We start from the raw sequence: 21696 nt of genomic DNA on the forward strand, positions 1-21696 counted from the left end.
CTCTCTTACATTTCGCTCTTCTGCCCCCTGCTCCTGTTATCAAAATTCAGCTGCTCCTGTGTAAAATGGCACTTGCAGATAGTCTGCAAGTGTCATTAATACAATGTAATAATGTTCCTTTTATTTACCATTTAAATTATATGTTGATCCACACTCCTCCTTTCACTATTATTTTTCTGACTTTTAACATTACACCATTCATATTTTTATATATATATATATATATATATATATATATATATATATATATATATATATATATATATATATATATATATATATATATATATATATATATTTTTTTTTTTTTTCAGTGTCTTTTAAGCCAAAAAAGGAAAAAATTTAGCTAAATTCTGTACCTTGGAGTATAGTACAAGACTTTACGAATCGATTCATAGATTACTTTCAGCTACTTTCATGCGATTGGCCAAAAAGCTTTGCTGGGTCCACCCCTTTTTGCTAGAAAATTACTTAGAACCCTCAAACAATATATATATATATTGTATTATTATTTTTACACTGTCCTTTTAAAAAAAAAAAAACTTTTATTCCTATTACAAGGAATGTAAACATCCCTTTAAAAGAAAACAAAACAGGACCTCTTAAATGTGAGATCTGGGGTCTAAATGACCTCAGATCTCACATATACATTAAAATGCAATAAAAAAAAAGAAATACAATAAATGTATTTTATTTTTTATAAAAGAAAACAATCCCCTTTATGACCATTGGGTGGAAGTGGCATTTGGCATTGCTTTCACCATCCAATGTTAAGGAGCTAAGTGGGGGCAATCTTTCCCTCACTTGGCTCCAGGCCTGTGAATCTGCCGCTGAGACCACTTTATCTGAAAGCGGATCGCCCGCTGTTGGAGGATATCAGAGTTACGGCAGCTATCTACTGCCATAACAACGGTATTCCACTTCAAACAGCCAACTTACAACGATGGCGGGCGGTCCACAAGTAGTTAAGCTTATGATCTACCAGAACACCCAGATCCTTCTCCAGCACAGATTCCCCCAGCTGTACTCCTCATAGTATGTATGATGTAAGCATACATACTGTAGTTTTAGCCCCCAGGTGCATAATTTAACATTTGTAACCACTTAAGGACCGTAAGACTTTGGTCTCTTATAACCAGGCCATTCTGTGCGATATGGCATTGCGTCGTTGTAACTGAAAATTGCACGGTCGTGCGATGCCGTACCCAAACAAAATTTATGTTTTTTTTTCCCATAAATAGCTTGATTTTGGTGGTATTTTATCACCTATGCAAGTTTATTTTTTGCGCTATAAACAAAAAAATTACAGACAATGTTGAAAAACTAAATAAATATAAATAATTTACTTTTTGCTATAATAAATATCCAATAAAAATTAAAAATAAGTCTACATATTTTTGGTTTTAAAAAAAAACACAATAAGCGTATATTGATTGGTGCAAAAGTTAAAGTGTCTATAAAATAGGGGATAGATTATTTATTTATTATTATTTTTTTTAATTAATAATGGCGGTGATCTGCAATTTTTAGCGGGACTGCCACATTGTGGAGGAGAGATCGGAGACTTTTGACACTTTTTTGGGACCACTGACATTTATGGCCACTGATTACTGTATAATTGTCATTCGCAGGGAAGGGGTTAAAACTAGGGGGCGATCAAAGGGTTAGTGTGTCCTAGGAAGTGTTTGTAACTGTGGGGGGATGGGACTACCTGGAGGAGGAGACCGATTGCTGTTCATAATCAGTATGAACAGCAGATCTATCTCCTCTCTCCTGACAGATCGGAGAGATCTATAAATTTACATTGAGAGAACCCCGTTCTGTTTCTCTCAGAAGCCATGGCGGGTGCCCGGCGACCATCACAGCCGCTGAGCACGTGCATCGGCTCCATCAATGCGGTACGTGCCCCCTAGAGCTCTTAAATCAGCCAACATACAGCTACGATTCGACCAGGGGAGCCAACCTGTCGCAGTATAACTGGAGTGGCCAGTTCTTAACTGGGTTGAGGTCAGCCTTTAAGTTGGAAACATCATTTAAGGATGTTATTCCACTGCATAGCTTAGTGTCATCTGCAAAGACTGAAATGGCACTTTTAAACCCAGATCCTATATCGCCTTCCCTCTGCTCTTCCTCCCATGTTGACTCAACGCTCTCTCCCGCTGTAATGCAGTGTGCATGATGACTTATATAGGCATGGGACGTGGTCTTCCGGTGATGTCATCCGGTGATCCCATCCCTTATGAAGTCAACAAACCGGGGCATGATGGGACGGTGACGTCACAAGGGGTGGGATCACCGGATGATATCACCTGGTGACCACACCCCATGCCTATACAAATCATCGCACACTGCATTACAGCGGGAGAGATCGTAGAGTCAACATCGGAGGAAGATCAGAGAGAAGACGGCGACGGAGACGACAAGGCCACCTCTAGCAAAAGAGCAGCCAGATGATAGCGGAGGAGCCCAGCAGAAGACGGCAGGAGAAGAGGCCGGAGAAGTCAGAAGAGAGCCGGGCAACCGCTGGCAAAAGAGCAGAGAAGAGGCCGGAGAGCGCAGAGAAGTCGGAAGAGACATCCAGACTTGCCTACTAAATAAATTTAAAATCCTTCGTAGTTTTTTTTTTTTGACACTTTTTTTCCCCCCAGGTGAATGGGTAGGGGTACGATGTACCCCATACTCATTCACATAGGGTGGGGTGCCGGGATCTGGGGGCCCACTTATTAAAGGCGGCTCCCAGATTCCGATAAGCCCCCCCGCCCGCAGTCCCTCGACAACAACCAGGCAAGGGTTTTGGGAAGAGGCCCTTGTCCTCATCAACATGGGGACAAGTTGATTTACTGTGGGGGGAGCAGGGCCCCAAGGCAACAACCCCTCCCATTTTGAGGGCATGTGGCTTGGTATGGTCCGGGGGGCACTTGCTCGGCCCCCACCTTTCCTGACCTACCGGGCTGCGTGCTTGGATAAGGGTCTAGTATGGATCTTGGGGGGACACCCCACCATTTTTTTTGCTGTGGGGTTTCCCCTTAAGATCCATACCAGAACAAAGGGTCTGGTATCATCTTGGGGGGAACCTCACACAATTTTTTTTTCACATTTTCGCGGGGGGTTCCAACCTCAATTTCCTCAGCACACAAGTTGCACCGCAAGTCGGATCATCTTGATCCAACTTCTGGTGCGACTTCTATTCAAATCAAAGGGCTCCCATAGGGAACCATTGATTTTGAATAGAGACGAAAATGCCGGACAAGGCTTAATACAGCATTAAGCCTCGTTAATTCACGTTGAACACCTTTTCTTGGGGTCTGACTTTTTACAGCTCTAGCGCTGGAGGCCCAGAACGTGCTGGTCCTTGGTTTTTTTTGGAGCTTAAAAATGACCATGCCTGTTACAGCTCAAAAATACCATGGTGTATGAGCCCATTGAATAACATGGTGTGGGGTTCTTAAGAAGCAAAAAAATCTCAAAAAATCCACTGTAAAAACGCCCGTGTGTATGAGGCCTAAATGTTTTTGCAGTCAAGTTTACTTCAGTCAATTTCTGGGTTGTTAAAATACCCCATTATTATCACCGTCCCAGACCTTGCAGCTCCCATCTGTGCAAGAAGCTCAATCTCTACTTCCTAATTAACACTGGGTGGCCCACAATAAACTCCAATTATTACCTTTGTAGTATGCACACCCATATGCAGTTCCACCCATAATGTTTCAGCCTCATCACACACTCCTTGAACTAGGTCATCTTTCAAAATCACTTTGAGATCACTTTTCACAGAGACAGACACCACCATCTTTCCGTTTTACTTTGCCTTTTGGAAAGCAAGCATAGACAGGAATAATAATAGCCCAGTCATGTGAAGAATGAAGCCAAGATTAAGCAAAAACTGATTCTTCTCCTCATGCTGAAAAGCATCTAACTCACCTATTTTACTTGGCAGACTTCTGGTATTGTTGAACACTTTAATGTGTTACATTTTTTTACACATATTTGTTTCATTTTATAAAACGTAAAAAAAAAAAATTAATAAAGATAAGATTAAATATAAAAGTAACTATGGTAACTATTTTTTGTGTGAACGGGTGCAAAAAAGTATGACTTCAATACTCTTAACCCATTTTTCAATGTATTTTTTTTCAGCAGTACTTCAGTAGTGCAAAATTTTGTGGATATTGTAATAACTATATTGTAACCTACATCTGCAAATTAGCTTTTACCTAGTCAATTATAAAAAAGAAAAAAAATAAGCCATATCATTTATCTCAACACATGCATAATGGTGTTAAATGAGTCTTTACACTGTTCCTTGAAATTATCTTATATTTATAAACCTGACACACTATATGGACAAAGCATAATTGGCATTTTCAGCAAGCCAAAAGTGATACAGTAACTTGATGAATCGGAGGCAATATTTTATTTCTTTGAAGGGTCATTACACCCAAAACTGATAATTCATTTAATGCTGCCAAGCTAAATTATTTACCAACGTCTTATATTTCTGTGTTTCAACAAAATCTAACCTCCTAAAATGATGACTGTATATTTGAAATTTAAGTCCAATGAAGTTCCAAATCTTTGGCGCAAGAATATCAATTATAGTACTTAATTATCGTACTGTATAATCCATTATACAAAGTATGTGCATACTTTGTAACTCACACATAAATATTGCCAATTCAGGGATATATAAGGCAGAACTAACTTCATAGAATATGAATTTTGGGCGGACGGCATTGATACAGCTATACTTTGAACATTTCCTCAATCTAAATTCACAATTACCATAATTACAACTAAAATAAATAAATTGTAAAAATAAAAATATATATATTTACTTTTTTTAAAATAAATTGTAAAAAATAAAATTGTGAAAAAAAAACATAAGAGAAAACAAACACTACTGACACAGTCATATTAGTGCCACTGTCACATGACATTAAAAAAAGGATTGGTAATCTTTAAAGTATTGGTACTTGTATTGGTCTTAAAGTGGTATCGGGACAAACATAATTAAACTAATCTCTTTTAGTAGCGGTGGTAGTAGCTATTGCAGCTGTTACATAAAATAATTACCTAGCTTCCAGGACTGGTTTGAGATCTGGTGTGGGCAACGTTGGGTGACCAAATTCATCCTCGATATTTAAGGGGATATTGAATGGAATTCCAACACGAATTGTAGAATCCACAGTACCCAAAAAAAATTTAAACGGTTTACCCTCTGACAAATAAAAGACAAAAGGGGAAAATACTTAAAAGGAAGAGAAAAATACAAAATCAAACTCAAACTATGCAAAACTTCTAATCATTCTATCAAATAAAAAATGTTAGCTGCAACTGCTAAATCAGTGCAGAATTCATTCAAACATTAGGCTTGTGATATGTCACCAATGTGTGAGCAAAGGATTTCTCATGATGGATTAAAGCAGGGGTAGGCAACCTGGGGCACTCCAGCTGTTGCAGAACTACAAGTCCCAACATGCCTCTGGCAGCAATTGTAACTACCAGCCTTGCAATGCTCCATGGAAAATGTAGTCCCACAACAGCTGGAGGGCTACTGGTTGCCTACCCCTGGATTAAAGCATAAGTTCATCTTTTGTACCATGTTACACACATGTAAGAGATGCACTGGCCCAAACCCATTGCCATTTCTATAGGGCCCGTGCCGTGATTGTCAGATCCCGTGTGCATGCGCAGGAGTCACGTCACGCGACTCTGGCCAGTCACAGAGCCGAAGGCCTACTCTATTTAAAAAAAAAAAAGGGAAAATGGTAAAACATACCCACCTACAATCCTAAAGGAAATCTTTTTACATGGAAGAGTTTTTCCTGCATACTTGTCAGCATTACTTTCATTTAATACAACTTGTAGTTTCAGTGTATACACACCAAGCTTTATGATGTTCTCTAAAAGAAATACATTGCATATAAAAAGTTAAACAGCCCTCATATGAAGAAAAACTGTATGATCAAATAAATATAAATATGGATATGGATGTTAAAACAATTACCCATTTTTTTAAACCAGTAGGGCCACTTTCCACCATGCTGACTGATATGAGAAATTACTTCTTTATCCCCACTTGGTGCTGTAATATACAAGACAAAAATAAAGTGACCTAAATGACAGAGTGAATTTATTGGTAAAGCCAACATGGGCCAACAGCCTTCGGACAGGTTGTTTAAAAAAAATAAAAACATATCCATCTTTAATGCACAGAACACAATACACAGTGCTTTATACACATTTCCCTGAAATATCAAATAATTACACCATCCAACATTTTAGAAGCATCTAAACTCAAAACAAATACTTTATATATTTAAAGGGTAACAACTCAAATAAAAAAAAATATATAATATATAATAAATAGATAGATATAGATAGATATATATCATATACAACTACGACACAAGTCACATTGTAATTGAATGTTATTAAAAATTAACTTTCCTTTTCCATCTGCAGCATTGTCATTTTCTGTAAAATGCAATATGGCTACCTGAAGGCGGTATGTACACCGATTGTGTACAACAACCCCCCCCCCCCCCCCCATGAAATGTCCTGCTTGGCTTGATGGGCTTACTGATTTTCTCATAAGTCTGCACACCAGAAGTCATACAAATCACATTTTGAGCATTCCCAGCAACAGAAGAAAATATTACTCTTGTACTCTGTAAAATCATTTTCTCTGATGTTAATTGACGGACACAGAATTTTCATCTTGACCTTAGGGTAATATTGCCAACTGCAGGAGAGGACTAAGCAGAACATGTAAAAACAGCAAAAATGCACAGTACCGGGGGGTGGTCCTACTGGCTAGAACCCCTCACACTGCATCCAGCAGCTCAGTTAGTCAAAAAGCAGTATAAACATAAATAGGAGGGGTGGATGCTGTGTCTGTCAATGAACTTTAGAGAAAATAATTTTACAGCGAGTACATAAATCCTAGTTTCTCTTTCGTTCATTGACAGACCCAGCATCTTCATCTTGACCTTAGAGACGTCACCAAGCAGTGTAAAAAAAACGAGGGGTGGGAACAGCAAGAAAACAACTTCACACATAACAACCAGAGCTCCTCAACGGAGGAGTTGCAACCTTAAACAGCCACCTGCAAAACCTTGCGGCCAAAGCAAACATCCAAAGATGCTCTCACATCAACCTTGTAAAATTTAGTGAAAGGTCGCCACCTTACACACCTGGGAAAGGACGTTTCACATCAGAAAGCCCAGCAGGCACCAATTGCCCTGGTCGAATGTCCCGTGACAGGAAAGGGGGGCGCCCGTCCGCTTAAGGCATAGGCCTGAACCACAATCTGTCCGATTCACCAAGAAATGGTGGCCGACAAGACCACTAGGCCCTTCTTCAGACCAGCCACCGATACATAAAGCGAGTCCGACCTCAGAAATGGAGCCGTAGCAGACGGATACACCCGCAGAGCCCGGACCACGTCCAAGAAATGCAAAGAAACCTCTTTGGGGTGCGACGGCCCGAGGACATAGGGACAGAAGCAAAATGTCCTCATTTAGATGAAAGGCCAAAACCACCTTTGGAACAAACAAAGGCAGCGGGTGCAGCACCACCTTATCCTTGTGGAGGACCAAATAGGGAGACTTGCATGACAAGACGGCCAACTCAGAAACCCTCCTGGCAGATGTAATCGCACCAGAAAAACTACTTTCTGAGGGATTGTCAATAAGGGAATCTCCCTAATGTTTTTAAGTAGCGGTTTCCGAAGCACCGAGAGCACTAGATTCAAATCTCACGGAGGTAGCGGTGGTCGAACTGGAGGGGCCACATGTCGAACCTCCTGAACAAACGTACTCACCGATGAATGAGTCACCAAAGGTCGCTGGAAAAAAAGACAGCCAAAGCCGATACCTGCCCCTTAATGGTGCTTAACGCAAATTTCTGATTCACTCCTCGCTGCAAAAATAGCAGGATCCTGGAAACTGAAAATGTACGTGGACGCCACCCTATCTCCTCACACATGGAGAAATAGGCCTTCCACGTACGATGATAAATATTCAGAGAAGATGACTTCCGTGCCCACAGCATAGTGGAGATTACCGAATCCGACAGACCTCAGTCCCTTAGCACCAGGCATTCAACAGCCATGCCATTAAAGCCAGCGAATGTAAAGCAGGATGAAGAATTGGACCTTGTGACAGAAGGTCCTCTCGCATCGGCAGCCGCCAAGGAACATCCGCCACCATTCGTACTATATCGGCATACCAAGGACGCCGAGGCCAATCTGGGGCAATCAGAATCACCGGAATCCCCTCGGCCTCCACTCTGCGAAGCAGACGTGGTAGAAGTTTGAGAGGGGAGGGGGAAGGCAAAAATCAGCAGATAATGCCCCCATAGAGCCACCAACGCATCTGCCCAGGGATCTTTTGACCTGGCCACAAACCTCTGTGCCTTTCGTTTGAGTCGGGAAGTGTTAGGAATTTCAGGTAGTGAGTCTGACTTGGTGGAAGGAGACCTCTCTTATAGCTCTGGTTCGAGTCTCTCTGGAATGTGAACAGGGAGACAGGAGCGCAGCGGGGTAGGAGGGTCCAGCCAGGTGCAGCGGCAGATGCTAGGTAGATAGAGATCTTCAGGTGCAGGAGCTCCCTGTAGCAAGAAGGCAGCTGGTGAAGAAAGGCCACGGGCCGTGGAACCAGGATGGATGGATCTCTGGATGAGGAGGTAGCAGACACAGAAGCAAGCAGGAGCCAGCAGAAGAATCAGGTGACAAGCAGAGGTTCGGCAACAGGTATCAGTCCAAGAAGGGTCAAACAAGCCGGGGTCAGAGCAGGAGAGATCAGCGGAGTCAAACGGAGCCGGGTCAGGTATCAGATAGGGTTCAGGCAGAATAACAGGTCACTTCAGGTACTAGCTGCAGACAAACAGCACAGAACCTCCGCAGCTGTGCCTTTAAAAAGGGCCACTGGCGCCAATCGTACTAACGCGCACACGTGCGTGTACCGCGCGCACATACGAACGGCGTGCACCCGGCGCACGTCTGAAGACGCTCGTGCCCACGACGACCCGCGGCACGAACGCACGCGCGCGCGTACGGAGACCCGATCGCACAGAACGGACGGATTCCTGACATTGCCCCCCCACAAGGGGCAACCTCCGGGTGCCCCTAGCGACTCTTTTCTCCGGATGTGCAGCAAAAAAGGCCTGGATTAATCTATTAGCATGTAAATTAGCAGCAGGTTCCCATGAATTATTCTCCGGGCCATAGCCCTTCCATTTAATCAGAAACTGACCTTGTCCCCGTCGTCTTCTGAAGTCCAAGATGGCTTCCACTTCATATTCCTCACTGCCATCAATCAGCACAGGGTCAGGTGGCCTTGTTCCTCTACCAGGGAAGGGATCAGGTACAGCAGGCTTAAGCAGAGCTACATGGAAGACTGGGTGTATTCTCATGGAATCAGGTAAGGACAATTCATATGACACCTCGCTAATCCTCCTCTTAACAGGAAAAGGACCCAGAAATTTGGGTGCCAACTTCCTAGAGGGGCAGGCTAATTTTAAGTTAGAAGAAGACAGCCATACCTGGTCCCCGACTTGAAGGATCAATTCTCCCCTTCTCCCTCGATCGAAGCTCCTCTTGCTGTCAGCCTGAGCCTTGGTTATGGCCTCCTGCAGGGTCCGGTTATTCCGCTGAAGAAAAGATACTGTGTCCTGTACCGCTGGAACATGGGATTCTGTAAGGATATCGGGAAGAAAAGACAGGCTAAAACCGTATTTAGCAAAGAACGGGGACTGCCCTGTGGTAGCATGGCTGGCATTGTTGTAGGCAAATTCCGCCAGAGGTAACAGGGAAACCCAATCGTCCTGAACAAAGGAAGAAAAACATCTGATGTATTGCTCGAGGGTTTGGTTGGTGCGTTCCGTTTGCCCATTAGTCTGCGGGTGGTAGGCGGAGGACAAGGCCAACTCTATTTTCAAAGCTTCACATAGGGCTCTCCAGAAACGGGAGGTGAACTGGACCCCTCTATCAGATACGATGTTGGTGGGTACCCCGTGAAGCCTGATTATCTCCTTGATGAAAATGTGGGCCGTCTCAGTCGCAGAGGGGGTTCCCTTTAAGGGTAGAAAGTGGGCCATCTTAGACAAACGGTCACAAACCACAAAGATGGCAGTACAGTTCTCAGAAGGGGGAAGTTCCACATAAAATCCATAGTAATCATCCGCCAGGGGAGGTCGGGTGCGGGAAGTGGTTTAAGCAGCCCCCAGGCCCGGTTTCTGGGGACCTTATTCCGGCTACACACGGGGCAAGAATTCACGTATTGCTTGCAGAACTCCCTCATGCCTGGCCACCAGAAGGAGCGTTGTACAAGCTCCAAAGTCTTGCGGACACCAAAGTGCCCTGCGAGCGGATGGTCATGGAGGAGACCCAAGATCTTTATTCTTACGTCTTCAGGGACGAAGATCAGATTGTCCTTCCAAAGCAGACCCTCTCTGGATGCTAATGAAATTCCTGGGGGACAGGAGGATGTGGAGGAAGCGCTCTTTAACAGAGACACTAGGTCTGGCTGAATGAGTAGAAAGGTGTTAGCAGGGAGGATGGTATCCGGGGGTGTGGTGTCCTTGGAGCTGTCAAACATGCGGGAGAGCGCATCCGGCTTCACATTTCTTGACCCAGGGCGATGGGTTATGTGAAAGCAGAACCGAGAGAAGAAAAGGGCCCAGCGGGCCTGCCGAGGTTTTAGACGTTTAACGGTACGGAGGTACTCGAGATTCATATGATCCGTGTAGATGAATACGGGGTGTACCGCCCCCTCAAGTAAGTATCTCCACTCCTCCAAAGCAGACTTAATGGCAAGTAATTCTCGGTCCCCCACATCATAATTCCTCTCTGCCGGAGAGAGTTTTCGAGAAAAGAACCCCACGGGGTGCATCAGGTCACCTTTACCTAGACGCTGGGAAACCACCGCCCCTACTGCTATCTCAGAGGCATCTACCTCCAGAATATAGGGTCTAGACGGATCCGGGTGGCTGAGGATGGGAGCAGAGGTAAACAAGTCCTTGAGTTTCTTGAAGGCGGCCTGGGCCTCAGGACCCCAATGAAAACGCATATTTTGTTTAGTGAGCTGGGTGATGGGAGAGATAATGGCTGAGAACCCCTTAATAAATTTTCTATAAAAATTGGCGAAGCCCACAAAGCGTTGGATGCCCTTTTTGTCGGTGGGGGCAGGCCATTCGAGGACAGCAGCAACCTTTTGTGGGTCCATCCTGATGCCTGCTGAGGAGATTTCAAGGCCGAGAAATTGGATATCCTGTTGCTCAAATTTACATTTTTCGGCTTTAGCGTAAAGTCCATGTTGCCGGAGCCGAAGCAGTACTCTGCCGACGTGTCCACGGTGCGGTTCCAAGGACCTGGAGAAAATCAGGATGTCGTCAAGATATACGATAACGAAAATATCCAAAAAGTCCCGGAAAACATCGTTAATCAAGTGCTGGAAGGTGGCTGGGGCGTTGCACAACCCGAAAGGCATCACTAAGTACTCGTAGTGCCCAAAACGAGTTTGGAACGCAGTCTTCCACTCGTCACCTGCTCGTATACGGACCAAGTTATAGGCTCCCCTCAAATCCAACTTGGTGAAGATAGTAGCCGACCTCAGTTTTTGAAAAAGTTCCGGAATCAGGGGTAGGGGATAGCAATTTTTAATCGTGATTCTGTTCAGCTCCCGAGGTCGAAGGGTCTGGTCTTTTTTAGTAATGAAAAATATTCCAGCACCGGCAGGAGACGTGGAGTGACGGATGAACCCCTTCTTGAGGTTCTCGGAGATATAGGCCTTCAGGGCCTCTTGCTCCTTCTCGGGCAAAGGGTAGACACGTCCAAACGGAATCTCTGCCCCAGGAAGGAGCTCAATGGGACAATCATAAGGGCGATGCGGGGGAAGGGAATCAGCCCCCCGTTTACTGAAGACGTCCAGAAACTCGTGGTAAGGCGCGGGGACTGACTGACTTAAGTCCAGGTCTGGGTCCAGGCAGAGAAGCAATCTGGGCGGTACAGAAGCCCCAGGAAGACAGTGGTCCTGGCAGTAAGGGGAGAGGAACCTCACCTCCCCGGAAGACCAGTCAATGGAGGGATTATGTGCCTGCAGCCATGGTATGCCCAGGATCACAGGGAAAAGTGGTGACAAAATGACGTCAAGAGTTAACAGTTCCGTATGTTGGCAGGAGGTGGTGGTGGGTAGTGGAAGGGTCTCCTGGGTGACTCGGCCGGATTTAATTTGGGAACCATCGGCCAGGAAGATAGAGAGTCCATGAGGTTTTTCCTGGAGAGGAATGGAATGTAAGTTGGTGAAGGCAGCGTCAATGAAGCAACCGCAGGCCCCGGAGTCAAGGATGGCATTGACGTGGATCGTTCTTTCCTGTAGCTGAAATGAGAGCAGAAGGGCAACATGGAAAGTGTTGGAAGGCAGGGTTATGGAACTGTGAGACACAGAAGAGAGGCACTTACGTGTCTTAACAGGGCAGTTGGCCACGCAATGTCCAGGACCGCCACAATATAGGCACAAGTTCATCTGTCGGCGGCAGGCTCGCTCTTCAGAAGACAGAGTAGGCCGGAGTAATCCAAGCTGCATGGGTTCTTCTGGAGAAAGTGCAACACTGGCAGGCCCCCCTTGGGGGGGAGGAGAGAAGAAAGGTGTGGAAGACGGGGTTCTGGCGGTCATCCAGGCAGGTCTTTGGGGTTGGGAGGAGCGTTCGGCCCTACGCTCGCGAAGTCTCCGATCGATCCGAATGGCCAGGGCAATTAAGTCCTCCAAGGCGTCAGGGGTACCAACACGGGCTAATTCATCCTTGAGGCCCTCAGACAGGCCCATGCGAAATTGATGTCTTAGGGCCGACTCGTTCCACTGGGTATCTGCGCTCCAGCGTCTAAAGTCCGAGACATGGCCCTCAGCCGTCCTACGGCCCTGCTGGAGCGCAGTTAAAGCGGATTCCGCAGTGGCAGCCCGCTGAGGATCATCGTAAAGTTGAGCCATCCCCTCGAAGAAGGTAGAGAGAGTCTGAGTAAGGGGATTGTCATTCTCCAGAAGGTGGTGGGCCCAGGACTGAGGTTCTCCTTGCAGAAGGGAGATAACAAACCCCACTTTAGTTGCCTCCAGGGAGAAGGTCCTGGGCTGGTGGGCAAAATATAACTGGCAGGTGTTGCGAAAGGCCCGGAATTTAGAGCGGTCCCCTGCAAACCTCTCCGGAATGGGAACCCTAGGTTCAGGTGGAAGCATCATGACGGCCGAGTGGGTGGCTGGCTGAACAGGAGGAGGCTGAGGTGCGGTGACTGATGAACCGGGGGTAGAGAGATGCTGAACACGCTCCTCCAATCTGGTGTAGCCATCCTGAAGGGACTTCACGGCCTGGGTGAGAGCCACAAGGTGCGAGCAGATTTCCTTCATGGCGGAGGCCCCTTCCGCAGACTCAGTCATGGCTGTTCGTACTGTTAGGAATTTCAGGTAGTGAGTCTGACTTGGTGGAAGGAGACCTCTCTTACGGCTCTGGTTCGAGTCTCTCTGGAATGGGAACAGGGAGACAGGAGCGCAGCGGGGTAGGAGGGTCCAGCCAGGTGCAGCGGCAGATGCTAGGTAGATAGAGATCTTCAGGTGCAGGAGCTCCCTGTAGCAAGAAGGTAGCTGGTGAAGAAAGGCCACGGGCCGTGGAACCAGGATGGATGGATCTCTGGATGAGGAGGTAGCAGACACAGAAGCAAGCAGGAGCCAGCAGAAGAATCAGGTGACAAGCAGAGGTTCGGCAACAGGTATCAGTCCAAGAAGGGTCAAACAAGCCGGGGTCAGAGCAGGAGAGATCAGCGGAGTCAAACGGAGCCGGGTCAGGTATCAGATAGGGTTCAGGCAGAATAACAGGTCACTTCAGGTACTAGCTGCAGACGAACAGCACAGAACCTTCCGCAGCTGTGCCTTTAAAAAGGGCCACTGGCGCCAATCGAACTAACGCGCACACGTGCGTGCGTGTACTGCGCACACATACGAACGGCGTGCACCCGCGTCCGTCTGAAGATGCTCGTGCCCGCGACGACCCGCGGCACGAACGCGCGCGTACGGAGACCCGATCGCACAGAACGGACGGATTCCTGACAGGAAGCCAGAAGATACACGTCTGGCGTGCCCCTTCTTAGGCAAAAGGAGCTCGAAATACATCCGGATGTAGCGACCATTCCCCTTGGTCCATTATCTGACGACTTAGGTAGTCCACCTGCCAGTTTTCTATGCCTGGAATGTACACAGTGACAGAGCCAGCACACGCCGCTCTGCCCACCGCAGAATGTGAGCGACCTCCAGTGCTGCAGCTGAGCTCCTTCTTCCTCCTTGATGGTTAACATACGCCACCACCATGGTGCTGTCTGACTGGATCCTAACCGGACGCCCCTGCAGCCTCTGTGACCATGTAAAGAGGCACCACCTGATCGCCCGAAATTCCAGCACAATGATCAGCAGTGTCCAGCGTCCCTGGGCTGACAGTACGCCCCAAACTCCCCCCCAACCGGTAAGGCTGGCGTCCGTTGTGATCACCGTTCAATGAAGAGGAAGGATTCTGAGGCGGAAGCTGCTCTCGGAAGGAGGTCATCCTGGTAACCCATGAGAGCGATACCTCGCTACCTTGGCAAAGCCAGAATTGGGGCAAGCACCTTGGTGAAGACCCTTGGTGCCAACATCAGGCCAAAAGGAAGAGCAAAAAAACTGGTAGTGCTCGCCCCCGACCGCAAATCGCAGAAACCTCTGATGCCTGACGCATATGGGGACATGCAAACATGCATCCTTGATGTCCAGGGATGCCAGGAAATCCCCTGAAGTGCAGTGACCATAGAGCAAACTGATTCAATCCTGAACCTTTGTACTTTCACAAAGCTGTTGAGGGTCTTGAGATCCAGGACCGGAAAGACCCTTTTCCTTCTTTGGGACTACAGATTGGAGTAGAATCCCTGAAACCTTTCTGGCGTCAGCACAGGCACTATCACCCCGTGCAGCCACAGGTCCTGTACTGCCCCAGAACAGAGCGTCCGGACGAGCTGGAAGAAGATGCATCTTGTATCCTGATGAAACCTGTTCGCAGACCCACTGGTCGGAAATTAGGGAGGTCCACCGAGTTGCAAACTCCGGAAGGCGACCCCCATCCGAGAGTCGGGCGGGGGCAAACCTTCATGCGGCAACAGATTTGTTTGCAGGCTTGTGAAACCAGGGACACTTTTGTCCCTCAGCAGGGGCCTTATCGGACTGGGAACACTTACCTGCCGATCAGGGCAGACAAAAAAATCCGCTTCTGAGTGGAAAAAGGAGGGCCCTTACCTACGGCGTGGCTCCTTACCTTTCCTGGACTGTGGGAACAATGTAATCTTACCTCCCAGTAACATTCTTAATAATGTCATCCAGCGAGGCTCCAAACAGCCTCTCTCCCTGGAAGGGCAAATCTGCCAGTGCTTTCTTAGATGCCTGGTCCGCAGACCAGCATTATAGCAAAATCAGGCAACATAGCACCACAGCAGACACTGAGGCTCTAGAGAGCAAGGGGGTCGTATCTATGGCCACATCACAGACATACTTAAGGCCCTGCACCAATTGGTCCGCCAGTTCCATGCAGACCAGGGAAGCCTCTCTCTTCTCCAACTCCCGGTGCAACAATTTAGCCCATTCAGTAAGCATTGGGGGATACCAGGGCCTTGGATAACACTGGCCGCAATGCCAACCCCACCACCGTAAACATGGACCGGGCAGCCGCCTCAGTCCTCCTTCCAGCAGGGTCCTTGAAAGAAGGGGTCCTTTCCACTGGAATTGTGGTTACCTTATTTAACCTGGATACCAGGAGATGTCCATTTCTTCAGGAAACTCCTCAAATGCGTCTCAGGACTGAAAAGGCCCACTACGGGCTTCCCCACTAAGTTAGGCAAATAAAACACCTTAGCCGTACGGGTCGGCTTGTGGGAACCAAAATGGACCAACACTTCTGTAGACGCCCTCGCTGTATCCTCCATCTTTAGGGTATGCCGCACCGCTGTGATAAGTGCTCCTGCAAGCACTTTTTCCTCCACTGACCAGGTCACAGAGTCATTCTCACTGTCTGAACGGTCCTGGTCCGCATCATCTGAAACTTCAGAACAGGGAGAGAAGAATTGATAATTCTAAAACCACTTACAGACAGATTCACTTTGCACATTGACACAAACGGCTACTCCTGCAGAATAACAAAAGGTAGGAGGAATCTGCAACAAAGTTTGTGGAAATCCCTGCAATGTACATTGATCAACAAGAGGGGAATGTTTTTTTCTCAACAAAAGTGGAGTTACTCTTTAAGCTTAACAATCTTTAGATGTGGTGGTTGCATTCGTTATATTACATCGGGCCTTTATTTTTAACTGATGATGCTGACATTACCACAAGCAATCTTTTAATAAACGTATTTTAATGAATCCGCACTGTGATAACACGTGGCGCTGCTGGCAGAGAGTTTGATATACTGAAACCTAAAAATGTACAATATCGTGAAACAATGCAGCACCAGTAAATATAGTGGAAACATACATAAAAAAACAAATTTGAAGTCTCTCCAATAAAAGTCCATATATATATATTCAGATAAAAAAGATCTTCCACCATCCACCAGATCCTTGTAGTGTAATGAAAGCTGAGTGCCACCACCTTAATCAAATGCACACTCACCAGACCATAATCTGTAACAGGAACAGCAAGAACAACATATTTCATAGGCACAGATCTTCCCCAGGTGTATGCTCCTCCACTCTGGAATGGTGGTGGCAGTGCTTTCCTTACACTGCAAAAATCTGCTGGATGGTGGAAGATCTTTTTTATTTGAATATATATGGACTTTTATCATATTTGGCACATCGAACTTGGTTTACCTATTTGGGGTTTTTTTTGTACATTTTTGTTATATTCACTGGGCCTGCATCTTTACACCCAGAAATATGCAAGGGTGACAACACTCGCTCAGTGTAGATCCACATTATTGTGGGTCGGGAATATGTGCAAAAGTATGTACATCCCAGACCAGCAGAGAAACATGCTGCTCTTTGGCACGTGTGTTTGCACATGCCGGATTAGTGCAACACAATGGATCGGGGACTTCTTGCTTTGCGTTTCCGCAAGTAGGGCAGCCCACTGAAATGAATGGGCTGTCCTACACACAGAATGCAGCCACAGTGATGTGATTATAGCCTGGCTTACTCTGTATCAATAGAAGAACACAAGTTGTTACCCTAGGACAAGACGAGTATTAAAGAGTAACTCTACTTTTGTTGAGAAAAAAACATTGCAAGGATTTTTAACAAACTTGGTTATAGAGCCATACCTTTTGTTCTGAAGATATACAGTTGTGCTCATAAGTTTACATACCCTGGCAGAATACATGATTTCTTAGCCTTTTAGAGAATATGAATGATAACACAAAAACATATTTCACTCATGGTTAGTGTTTTGCTGAAGCTGTTTATTATCAATCAACTGTGTTTACTCTCTTTAAATCACAATAACAAAAGAAACTACCCAAATGACCCAGATGAAAAGTTTACATACCCCAGTTCTTAAAGTGGTTGTAAACCCTTACAACACACTTTAACCTACAGGTAAGCCTAGATTAAGGCTTACCTGTTGGTGCTGCAAATATCTCCTAAACCTACATAGTACCAGGATTCCTTCTGCGCATGCGCCGATGCACTTCCTGGCAGTTGTGGCTGAAATTTTCGTTGGTCTACCTGACCGTGGTTTGGTTTCAACAGAACCCCTTCTTTTTTACTTCTTGATTAGAGTTTGAGCACTGCTGATTGGCATTCTCAATTCCTTGGATATCTTTTTTATATCCCTTTCCTGTTTCATACAGTTAAACTAACTTTTCCCCCAGATCATGACAATTCTTTTGCTTTCCCCATGACTTATAATCCAGAAACATCAGTGTAGCACTGGATGAAAAATACAAGGGTCTGTTAGGAGTCCAGAAACTCATTGACCTTTTATACACACACAGTAATTACAAGCAAACAGATCACACGTGAGGATGGTTACCTTTCATAGCCATTCAAACTCCTTTGTGTCAACTTGCGCACATGTTATAGGCCAAAATTACCAGGGTATGTAAACTTTTGATCAGCGTAATTTGGGTAGTTTGTTGTCATTCTGATTTAAAAAGGGTAAACACAGTTGAATGATAAAAAATGGCTTCAGCCAAACATAAGTGAAAGAAATGTTTTTGTGTTATCATTCATATTCTCTGAAAAATGGCCAAGAAAACAAATTCTGCCATGGTATGCAAAATTATGAGCACAATTGTAACCGTCTGTATCCAAGAGCAGAGTGAATCTGTATGGGAGTGACTTTATAAATTATCAATCACTCACCGTGAAATCCTTTTCTCTGTAATTCACCGACCAACACAGCTCCTCTCTTAGCCATTGGGTTGTTATGCCCATTACTAGGAGAATACTAGGCATTAGTTGTAATACAACACTCAGAACTCTTCCGTTCCGCCCAGGGGCCAGTTGCTTGGGCAACAACCCTCCAGCCTGGCTTGCAGCCATATCAGTACGTCAACATGCAGTATAATGTAAAGAGAAAAAGGAGGGGCAGGTGCGGTGTCAGTCGGTGAATTACAGAGAAAATCCTATTTTCTCTTATATTCACCAACCGACACAGCTCCTCTCTTAGCCATTGGGATGTCCCCAAGCAGTGTCAAACGAGGGGTGGGAAAACAGCATTAACACTTCATCCACCATGGCAAGTGGGAACTAGTGAAACTTTGCCCACAAGAAAAAACAACAGTGCGTGGAAAAATCCACTACAAAACCAGTGTACCCTCAACAGGAGTGACTACGCACAACCGCACCAAAAACTGCGGAATGTAATGCAACAGTGCATTAACTTAACGGTACTGCATGTTTATCGAAAAACCAGGAAAAAATAAAATATATTGCATATACAATTGCAACTATACAGTCGCCTGTAAAACTTTGTGGCCAAAACAGGTATCAGCCGATGCACTGATGTCTACCTTGTAGAACTTTGTAAACATATGGACAGATGACCAATTCGCCGCTTTACACACCTGCGTGACAGACGCTTGGTGTCGGAAGGCCCAAGACATTCCGATTGCCCTTGTGGAGTGGGCCATGACCGGAAAGGGGGACACCTGCCCCTTCAAGGCGTAGGCTTGCACTAAAATCTCTGATCCACTTAGAAATGGTGGCCGACAAGACCACCATGCCTTTCTTTGGACTAGCCACCGAAACAAACAATAAGTCTGACTTCGGAAAGAGATCAGTGGCAGACAAATACACCTTAAGAGCACGAACCACGTCCAGAGCATGAAGGGCCACCTCCTTAGGGTGTTTCAGCTTAGGACACAGAGATGGTAATACAATGTCCTCATTGATATGAAAAGCCGAGACCACTTTCGGCAGAAAAGACGGTTGTGGACGCAACACCACCTTATCCTTGGGAAGACCACTTTCTGGGAAAGAGTCAACAGGGGACTCTCCCTGATATTTTCAATCCGCGGTTCATGAAGCACCGATAACACCAGGTTCAATTCCCACAGGGGTAAAGGTGGACGCACCAGAGGGACTACATGTCGCACCCCCTGAACAAAGGTGCTCACTAATCAGTGAGACGCCAGGGATCGCTGAAAAAAGACAGCCAAGACTGAAATTTGCCCCTGAATGGTGCTTAATGACAATTTCTGGTCTACTCCTTGCTGGAGAAACAGCAGGATCCTGGATACAGAAAAGGAGCGCAGATGCCATCCTTTCTTCTCACACATGGAGATGTAGGCCTTCCAGGCACTAGAACATATCTTCTGAGAAGAAGATTTCCACATCCTCAACATAGTTGGGATCACCGAGTCCAATAGACCCCGGTTCCTCAACACTTGGCTCTCAATAGCCATGCCGTTAAAGCCAGCAATTGTAAAGCAGGATGGATAATTGGACCTTGAGACAGAAGGTCCTCTCATAACAGCAGTCGCCATGGGGAGTCCACCACCAGGTGCACTAGGTCTGCATACCAAGGACGCTGAGGCCAATCTGGGGCAATCAGTATTACTGGGATCCTCTCGACTTCCACTGCAAATCAGACGTAGCAACAGTTTAGTGGAGGAAAGGAGTAGATCAGTTGTTACTGATCCCACGGAGTCACCAAAGCGTCTGCTCACTAATCTCTTTCCCTGGACACGAATCTCGGCACTTTCCGATTGAGACGGGAGGCCAAAAGATCCACGTTTGCTGTGCCCCACCTCAGACACAGTAGTCTGAATACCTCCAGATGCAACACCCATTCTTCTGGGTCCGGCATCTGGCAACTCAGATAGTCCGCCTGCCAGTTCTCCACTCCCGGGATGTAAATGGCAGACAGGGCCAATACGTGTCGCTCTGCCCACCAAAGTATGTGAGCGACCTCTCATGCGGAAACTGAGCTTCTTGTTCCCCCTTGGTGATTGAAGTATGCCACAGCCGTGGCGTTGTCTGACTGGGTCCTGATCAGATGCCCCTGAAGACTCATCGACCATGTGGAGAGGCATAGCCCGATCGCTCTTAGCTCGAGCAGATTGATCGGCAACTTGGGTTCTTCCGCCGACCAGAAGCCCCGAGCCGACTGAACCCCCATCACTTCACTCCAGCCGGATAGGCTGGCGTCCATTGTGATCAATGTCCACTTCAGAGGTAGAAACGACTTCCCGGACTTAATCACCGGGGACCTCAACCACCAGATCAGTGAATCTCTGACTGACTGGCTCACCTGGATCTGTCAATCCAGTGACAACTGAGATTTCTCCCATTTTGTCAAAATCTCCTTCTGCAGGACTCTGGTGTGGAACTGGGCATATGGTACTGCCTCGAAGGAGGCGACCATGAGTCCCATGACTCGCATGCAGAAGCGGAGCGACGACCACTTGTGGTTCACCAGCAGATTTACTGCGGATCTGAGAGTCTGCAGTTTTGAAGGGAGAAACACTCTTGCTTCTCTGAAGTCCAGCAGCAAGCCCAAGTACTCCAGATGCTGGGTCGGTACAACCACTGACTTCTTTATGTTCAACAGCCATCGAAATACTTGCAGGGTCTGCATAGTGAACGCCACATCCTCCTCTAATTCTGAGGCAGAAGATGCCCTCAGGAGGAGATAGTCTAGGTATCCCATGATCGCGACCCCACATTGCTGCAGCAACAAGAAAATTGGAGCCAATACCTTGGTAAAGACTCGGGGGGGCTGATGCCAGACCAAAAGGGAGAGCCACAAATTGGTAGCGGGCTTCCCTGACTGCAAATCGCAGAAACTTCTGATGCTGAAGGCTTATGGGTAGGTGCAGGTACGCATTCTGGATGTCTAAGGACGCCAGGGAGTCCCCTTTATTGAGTGCAGTGACTACTGAGCAAACTGATTCAAATCTGTACCTCTGCACTTTCACAAAGTGATTGATGGCTTTTAGGTCCAAGATTGTAGTTCCCAAGATGGAAGGGGTACGTCCAAACAGAATTGAGTAGAATCCCTGGAAACGTTTCCATTCCGGAACGGGTACAACCATCCCACGACTCAGCAGGTCCCTTACTGCCCCCAAGAGGGCCTCCCGGCGACCCGTGGATATGGGTATGCTAGAGGGGAAGAATCTGTTTGACAGCAAAGAGAGAAACTATCTTGTAGCTGGAGGAAATCAGATCGCAGACCCATTGGTCGGATAGTC

General features: G+C 46.4%; 1 protein-coding gene across 3 annotated transcripts in view; it reads right to left on the bottom strand.

Annotated features, from left to right (window-relative positions):
* SMCHD1 (structural maintenance of chromosomes flexible hinge domain containing 1) overlaps positions 1-21696 on the bottom strand; it is a 621656-nt gene that overhangs the window by 329277 nt on the left and 270683 nt on the right. For all 3 annotated transcript variants that reach the window (XM_077492529.1, XM_077492527.1, XM_077492528.1), the window contains exons 18-20: positions 6008-6085; positions 5784-5903; positions 5074-5218 (exon numbers count right to left, since the gene is read on the bottom strand). In XM_077492529.1, the coding sequence (XP_077348655.1) occupies positions 5074-5218; positions 5784-5903; positions 6008-6085 (343 nt within the window). The remainder of the gene's footprint in view (positions 1-5073; positions 5219-5783; positions 5904-6007; positions 6086-21696) is intronic.

The sequence above is a fragment of the Lithobates pipiens genome, unplaced genomic scaffold, assembly GCF_037356315.1.
Source record: "Lithobates pipiens isolate NorthernLeopardFrog02 unplaced genomic scaffold, aLitPip1_a1.2 Scaffold_19, whole genome shotgun sequence".
NCBI classification, from domain to species: Eukaryota; Metazoa; Chordata; class Amphibia; order Anura; family Ranidae; genus Lithobates; species Lithobates pipiens.